Source organism: Ascidia mentula, chromosome 2, assembly GCF_947561715.1.
Source record: "Ascidia mentula chromosome 2, kaAscMent1.1, whole genome shotgun sequence".
Taxonomy (NCBI): domain Eukaryota; kingdom Metazoa; phylum Chordata; class Ascidiacea; order Phlebobranchia; family Ascidiidae; genus Ascidia; species Ascidia mentula.
Genome location: NC_138567.1, coordinates 1,761,661 through 1,769,680, shown reverse-complemented (window position 1 = coordinate 1,769,680; position 8,020 = coordinate 1,761,661). Strand labels below are relative to the sequence as shown.

Genomic DNA, 8,020 nt, shown 5'->3' with positions numbered 1-8,020 from the left:
CACAGAATCAACATCCGTCTTCTTCCTCCTGCTCACCGCAATCATCCTGCTCTGTTTCAATGAGGGAGGGGACAGAATTTACATCCAGATAAGTTTGACGTCAACACTTCTGTTTCTTCACGGCATCAACTTATTGCACGATATTATCGTCACACATGATCAGTCATGCATGGCGTTTACAGTGCTAAACCATTTTTTCTTGATGTGCTCAGGTAAATATGCTTAAATAACGACAAATCAAACAATTTATAAAACCTTTTCTTGAAATAGGAATGTGGTTTCTGATCGATGGAATACGACTTCTCATTGCTATTTCCAATCCAATCAACTTCCAATCCCAAAATCCCCAAGATCGACTTAAGTACTTTATGATGTTCGGGTGGATTCTTCCCGTCGTGATTGTGGGAATATCCGCACCCGTGGGATTCCACTTAGGCGTCTACATGAGACCACAGCCTTATTACGAGGCGTGCCACCAATATCAAAACAACACTTCACCAATTCCCATGTACGACAGATGCTGGCTGGCTCCCAACACTCCGGTTTTCTATACTTCCGTCATCACTCCTCTTGCTCTCGTCCTTCTCATCAACCTCCTCGTCATCGTAAAGACATCGTACGTTAACTTCACCTCCCGGAAGATGCGAAACAGAGGTAAAGATCCTGATGTGGAAGATGCAAAGAGAGCTGCAAAGACGTTCATTGTCCTCTTTTTGATGCTCGGTGGATCCTGGAGCTTGGCATTCTTCACTGGTGAGTTAAAAAGCTTTTGACAAATTTTTATTCAAATTAATTCACTGGTTTTAGACATGTTCCTAATGTTTTAGGAATTGGAAACGAAATCTCGAACGAGGTTTTCATGTACATACACAGCGTGGTGAACGGGATGCAGGGATTCGTTCTGTTCGTTATCTACTGCGTCATGGATGACGTCATTAGAAATCGCTTAATTGTTGACAAAATGAACCGAATACAAGCATATAGGAGTACAGGCAGCATACCTACCGAAGTTACAAGTGTTCGTTAAGAGGTTTTGCAACACTTGAATAAATAATATGTTGAGTATGGGTAATGTGTATGCCCATACTGATCGTTTGTTCGTTTCAGTTTTGTTATATAAATTTTAGTAATATATTTCGTGTCACTCGCCCTTCGGTTTCAATGCGCCATTGCAGTGACACGTATGTATGGTAGGCACCAATTTTATGGTCCAAATTCCATGTGTTCCGTGAGTATTATCTTTGTTGTCGCTATATACTGTGTAGAACTTACAACTTGTGAGTTGTAATAATGTGATTGGATTAGACTTCATTGCGCCATTTGCTCGTTACCACGTGCATAAATACGGAATAATATACTGTGTAAGTGTTTCGAATTCTGTTGATCCACAGGTTATGGCAGATGCACACTAACCGTGAGGCAGATGCACACTAACCGTGAGGCAGAAGCAACAGTTGATTGTCCGCAGTGCACATTTGTTTTTGTATGCAGACAATGCGTTCCTGATTAGTTTGTAATATGTGCAGTACGGATATAAGGTAATTTGGGGTCCTAAGTAAGTCTAAATTTCTTCACTCCATCCAACCACTTTCTGCCACCAGACAGTGTTGTGCGCTATCTTAAGGAAGTAACTTATCTTTTGTTTTGTATTATTCTATATTATACGTCACTATATATATCACTATGTGTTGGGTTGTGGCAATGTAAAAGGAATAAGTCGAATTGCACATTTGCTTCTTCCACAGGGTGAAGATGCGATATAAATACCTATAAAAGTGTTATGTATTCTGTAGTCTCTCAAGCCAGTGCATTTGGTGATGATTGATAAATAAACAAAAGGCGCTATAAACAGACGATCGTCTGCAACTCCCCTAAAAAAGCTAATTAATCAAGTTGATGACGGATCGGAAATTGCGGTCACCCTGGTTTAAACTCGGCAGGGGAAATAACGATAAGAATAGAACAAAACACACAGTTTAAATTTACTTAAACTCTTGTGACATTGGCTGCAAAACCTACGCATGATTTTCGTTAGAATTACAGATTTGTTTTGTTTTAAGTAGCCTGCCATAATTATTGGGTTCACACAAATGGCAAAGGTTATTGAAACAAACAAAACCAAAAAACATGCATACGTTGATCGAAAAACAAACAAGAATGGAGAACAGATGTTGAGGAATTAGCAGAAGAATAAGTTAAAATGTAAACAAGACCGCGCGCCTGATGGGACAATCAAGTGTAATAAAGTGTCTAGCTTCACTACTAACTTACGTCATTTCCGCTTCTTGACTTTCGGTGTAACATTATTACACTTGTAATACCCTGCACAACACCATGCAGACCTTACATTTTGTAAAATGCTTACACAATGCAACACCTCCAAACAGGGGAGAAAACGTGCTCGTTTGCGACGTCTGGCGGTTGAATCCACGCCACCTGTAAGAAGCTGAGTAGGCCAATATCCTACCTACGAAAGTTAATAGGACAGACATTAAAATGATCTTTCGTCGGTTTTAAACCTTGTGTTCCGCATAGTCATTCAGAATCGCCAAAACATGGGGTCGCGACACGAAGTCGGCCCGGTCGGTTTTTTCTACATATAACCGCCGCAAAGCAAGCGATGACCGCATGTATTATAGCTCCAAATTTTGTACAGGTATCCAAGTACGATGTACGATCAAATGAACCATAACTGATTTAATGAACCATTCGCAGTTTCACTGTACGGAAGCGCGTACTTAGACTTACATGGCTATATCTTTGAAACAAGCATATGAATACTGACATGATCAACCACGTGGTTTCGAGTGATGACGCAGGGCGCACAGGAGAAGCTATATACAAATTAAAGTTAAACTTTCCAAACCATTACTAATAATCTTGTTGATATCCAGACAGAAAATTCTTGTCCAACTTCAACTAAAAGAATGCAATTTACGACATCCACCTGCCTGTCTGGATTAATTTTCAAACAAGACATTATTTTATTCCATACTTCACAGAATTTTTTTGTTGCTTTTCATACCCCCATGTAACTTGTGGTTTGTTAAGTGTTTTTCAACTCTTTTGGCAAGTTTTTCTGTTAACCGAAGTCCATTGCAGAATATTTTCAACTCTGAGAAAGTTGAAACCCTGCTGGATGTGCTTTCATGAATTAATATGTTTTATTTAAATACCCAACTACACAAAGTAAAACTGTTGTTGGTTTCTTTACAACTTGAAGCTTTGGCGATAACAATGTAATAGAGCGGTACAAAACCAACTACTTTGTACGAAGTGACCTCGGAAATATACAGGTATGTGATACAGGTGAGGGAAAATCATGTCGCATGCGTCAACGGTAGTACAGTGTTTCCCAGAGGTATTATCTGTAAAAGCCGGACAAAACTTAATGGGAAACAAAAGTTTGACTAAATATTTCAATGCAAACAAAGTACTGTTATATCATGCTTATTTTTTACGAACATAAAGCATCAAAGTCACCCTGAATTAATACCCATAAGAGAAGCTCTCTCGCTTACATTACATTGCATTTTACACCCATCATAACAACCTCCTTTCTTCCTGTAATGTGATATTATACAATGGTCGTCGTTACTTTTCGGACTCTGCTGATGGTTGTATGCTGTCAGGTAGCAGATCAACATTTCTGTTCCTTAAAAAATAACATAACTACTGCATGGACTTGTTAGCAGATACTAAACACAGTTTTTGTCAAAGCAACATTCTGGACGACACCAATTAAATTTTAGGAAATTCTAAGAATGAAATTCCGGCTGTAGTTTTGCCGTTTAGCCGATATCGCGGCGTCATCAACACACGTCACATTGCAGTTACGTCATTTTTGGATGCGTTTTTCGCAGCAACATATCGGTTGGACCCTTTTGACTATTGTGGTGAGTTTACTGTTCTACAACGTTTGTTTGTGACGTTTGCGATTGCTTTTGACTTCAATCTCATTAAATGCCGGAGGTGTCGCAGCGCTGGATACCACCATCCCACCAACCAACCAATTATCCACCATCCCAACAACAAACCAACCAACCAACACCCCAAAATCCAGCCAACCAACCACCATCTCGACAACCAACCATCCAACCACCATCCTGATAACCAACCAACCATCCAACCACCATCCTGATAACCAACCAACCATCGACCAAACCCATTACAAGCTGGAACGAAATCATGACTAGTGAGTTGAAGCAGAATCCAGTGACAAAAACTTTTCAAATATACTCAACAAATATACCGCTTGACATAAACCGTGGCAAGTGGTGACAAGATATTTTGGAAAAGCAATGGCATAATTTTGACACATCCATTGCTATGCAATTAACAAACGCGTGCTTTTTTAAAGTTAAGCTAAAAACACCTTTCACTCAGGTTTGGAAAGTAATCTGGCTTCCATACAACCGGATAACCTGGATGATTTAACAAACATCGACCAACTTGTGGAGAATATCACCCGATTCTCTCAAACTTCAAACACAATCACTTTCCACAATGGTAATGCCCAACTTTACTTCAATCACACGACATTGAATGGTCCCCAGGCTCAACTCACTGCCAATATCTTGCTTGGTTCAACTCGCATCGACTTAACGTTGGAAACAAACGTTGAAAGTGGACGAAATTTCACCACGTACACAGCCTGGAAAAGTAAAACTCAACAATCAACTCCAAGTCAACGTGAGATTCGTCCTTCCTACCACGTAACCACAATCAGCGTGCGACGAAATTGAAAACATGAAGAAAAGCGGAAGCAACCAGAAAATCTCCCAACTTTCGCCCAGATGCACATTCTTGGACGGAGCAGTGTCTTTATATTCGGATGAGGGCTGTACCACCGAGGCAAGCCCTGATCACGTGACCTGCAGTTGCAACCACCTCACTGTTTTCTCCGTCCTCCTGGCGGTAAAATCCATCGTCGTTCCACACGGTGTTAAGGTATAAGTACACATATAATGTTTCATTCAAAATGGCACCTTGTGCTTTAGTAAAATCAGTCAGTTTCATTCCATTTAAACTTGGTCGATATGTTTTAGGGGGAAATACTTGAAACATTCATGAATTCTTAATGTATTAATTGTTCCAGATTGCAACATACGTCACAGAATCAACATTCGTCTTCTTCCTCCTGCTCACCGCAATCATCCTGCTCTGTTTCAATGAGGGAGGGGACAGAATTTACATCCAGATAAGTTTGACGTCATCACTTCTGTTTCTTCACGCTTTCAACTGATTGCACGATATTATCGTCACGCATGATCAGTCATGTATATCGTTTACAGTGCTAAACCATTTCTTCTTGATGTGTTCAGGCAAAAATATTCTAATAACAACACAAAATCACAATTAAAGAACACGTTTTGTGCATTAGGAATGTGGTTTCTGATCGATGGAATACGACTCTTCATGGCTACCTCCAATCCAATCGACTTCCAAGCCCAGGATTCAAAATGTCGACTCAAGTATTTTATGATCTTCTGATGGCTTCTTCCCGTCTTCATTGTGGGAATATCCGCACCCGTGGGATTCCACCTCGGCGTCTACATGAAACCACAGCCTTATTACGAGGCGTGCCACCAATATCAAAACAACACTTCACCAATTCCCAAGTACGACAGGTGCTTGTTGGCTCCCAACACTCCGGTTTTCTACACTTCCATCATCACTCCTCTTGCTCTCATCCTTCTCATCAACCTCTTCATCATCGTAAAGACATCGTACGTGAACTTTACCTCCCAGAAGATCCGAAACAGAGGGAAAGTTCCTGATCAGGAAGATGCAAAGAGAGCTGCAAAAACGTTTATTTTCCTCTTTGTAATGCTCGGTGGAACCTGGAGCTTGGCATTCTTCACTGGTGATTTTTTTTTGACAAATTTTTTATTAGAAGTTAATCAACTAATCAACTAATCTCAAATCTTTTTTCCACAGGTTTAGAAATTGGAAACGAAATATCGAACGAGATGTTTATGTACATTCACAGCGTGGTGAACGGGATGCAGGGATTCGTCCTGTTCCTTATCTACCGCGTCATGGATGACGTCGTCACAAATCGCCTAATTGGTTGCAAAACGAAATTAATGTCATCATAAGGAGAGGTTTATTTGGTTACAATGCCAACCAAATACTTGTAGATAAAAGTACAGGAACTGCACCCACCGAGGTCATGGGAGTACGTTTAGCGGTGTTAGAATACTGAATGCTGGTTTTTTGGAAATTTTTAATAAAAATGTACATTGCCTTCCTCTTTTTACATCACATATTAAGAAGTATTTACGTGTAACTTTCACCTTTTACTTTGACCGGTTTCAATGAACCATTGCAGTAACCTGCAGCAAGTTTCATGCCCTTGTGCAATTCTCGAATGTTTCTGTGAGGACTTGTGTTGGCTTAATCGGTATGTTTGTTGTCGCTATGTGCCGTGTTTTACTATGTGTTGAATTTGGGATGAGTTCCCTTGGTTTATAACCCAATTGCGCCACTTGGCTTTTAGCTGTAAATACCTGTAGTCAATATCCTTTTAAATTATGTGCAGGTCTGGGCAGCTTCTTACAAAGCAGGTTTTGCTAGCAGCTGGTTTTTGTACTTGATCATTAAAGGCGTGAAAGTAATTAATCAATGCTAATCGGAAATGAAAATCTGTTGATCGTCCGCTACAGAACCGCTACAGCTTCTATATTTATATGAGTAATATTAACCTTAATTTGTTTGTCTGAAGAAGCAGTTGTGGAGAACAAATTCCAACTATTCTCGAACTTACAAACAATTTTTAGTCGCATTCTGCTGTTATTTGGTTAAGACATTCATTTGTTCCGAAGATTTAATTGATTCAGCCATTTGTCTGTTAAGAACTAACACATGAACTTTGCCCAGCGCTTGGTTTTCCTACGTCATCACAGCTTCTAAACGTACGTCCCGAATACCAATAGTGTAAAACAATTAGTAGCGGGTTTTATGGAGTTTATTAGTGGTTTAAAATGTATTAACTGGCCAAGTGGTCTACGGTCTCCATTGAGTCGAGAAGCCTCAGGAAAAGGCAATGTACCTTATTGAGAATATTTCGAAATGAATATATCATCACTTTAGCAGCAGTTTCTTCCGGTGCAAACTTATCAGCAGGTAAACCGCAAACACGCACCAGGCTTCAGCACGTCATTTCCGCCTTTAGCACCCTGAAGTTGGAACTGCGCTTTATAAATGACCGTTGACACTTAGTACTCAGTTACCCAACGCAACGTGAACCAAAGAAAAAAAGGTAAACAAACCCACACTAAATATTTCCTCGTGTGCGCCTTAATGTGGATATAATTCAATCCTGCACAATTCAACGTAGAATAATTATCGTGCTTTCGCATAGCAAGACAGCAGGATTGCCCCACTAAGTAGGCCCTTTATATTTGCCGATCTCAGATCTCGTGTTTCGATCATAACAGGCTTCGCAGTCAAGGCATTACAGCCAAGCTGGATCAGACACTTTCCCCGACAAGTCGTAGGTGGATCTGAAAAATCAACCCCCAGGGAGATGAGGTCGCCTGGCAATACGACACATCAGAAGATCAACTGAATTATGCGAACGTAAAACCATCTCACGGACAACGTGCATTTTGTCCATTATTGCAACTAAGATTCAGTTGGATCCTTCTGACTTTTGTGGTGAGTTTAGTATAATTATCACGATTGATTGTGACGTTTTACGTTTGATTGTGACGTATTTCTGAATTAAGTGCAACAAAAAATTCGATTTTGTGGCATTTTTTAATTTTGAAGCAAATAATATTTTTAAAGTTTGATTTTAATTTAAGTTTACACAGATTTCATTTTTTCTTTCCATTATGTCTTTTTATGTGGGCCGAAGGATTGTGTGATATTTTTATGCAACTCAACTTCAGGTGGAACAACGTTTCCTTGTGGTAAGTAACATACATTATATTACACATGCAAACTTTTTATGGTGAAACTTTGCTTGCTGAGTTTACCCTGAAACTTGTTCTTCAGTGTGTTTGACAAAAGC

At 39.8% G+C, this 8,020-nt stretch overlaps 1 protein-coding gene across 1 annotated transcript; it reads left to right on the top strand.

Moving 5' to 3' along the window:
- Positions 1 to 4,749: 4,749 nt before the first annotated feature.
- Positions 4,750 to 6,101, top strand: LOC145889103 (adhesion G protein-coupled receptor E3-like). Its single transcript, XM_082979987.1, has 5 exons — positions 4,750 to 4,950; positions 5,099 to 5,204; positions 5,384 to 5,474; positions 5,631 to 5,866; positions 5,941 to 6,101. Exons 1-5 carry the CDS (start codon positions 4,750 to 4,752, stop codon positions 6,099 to 6,101), a joined length of 795 nt encoding a protein of 264 aa, XP_082836113.1.
- Positions 6,102 to 8,020: the final 1,919 nt, after the last annotated feature.

Excerpts from the sequence above, each read along its gene's own strand:
- LOC145889103 (XM_082979987.1), top strand. The coding sequence starts at position 4,750 with ATGAAGAAAAGCGGAAGCAACCAGAAAATCTCCCAACTTTCGCCCAGA. Across the intron at positions 5,205-5,383 it reads CAGAATTTACATCCAGATAA|GAATGTGGTTTCTGATCGAT; the intron begins GTTTGACGTCAT and ends TTTGTGCATTAG. Across the intron at positions 5,867-5,940 it reads GAGCTTGGCATTCTTCACTG|GTTTAGAAATTGGAAACGAA; the intron begins GTGATTTTTTTT and ends TTTTTTCCACAG.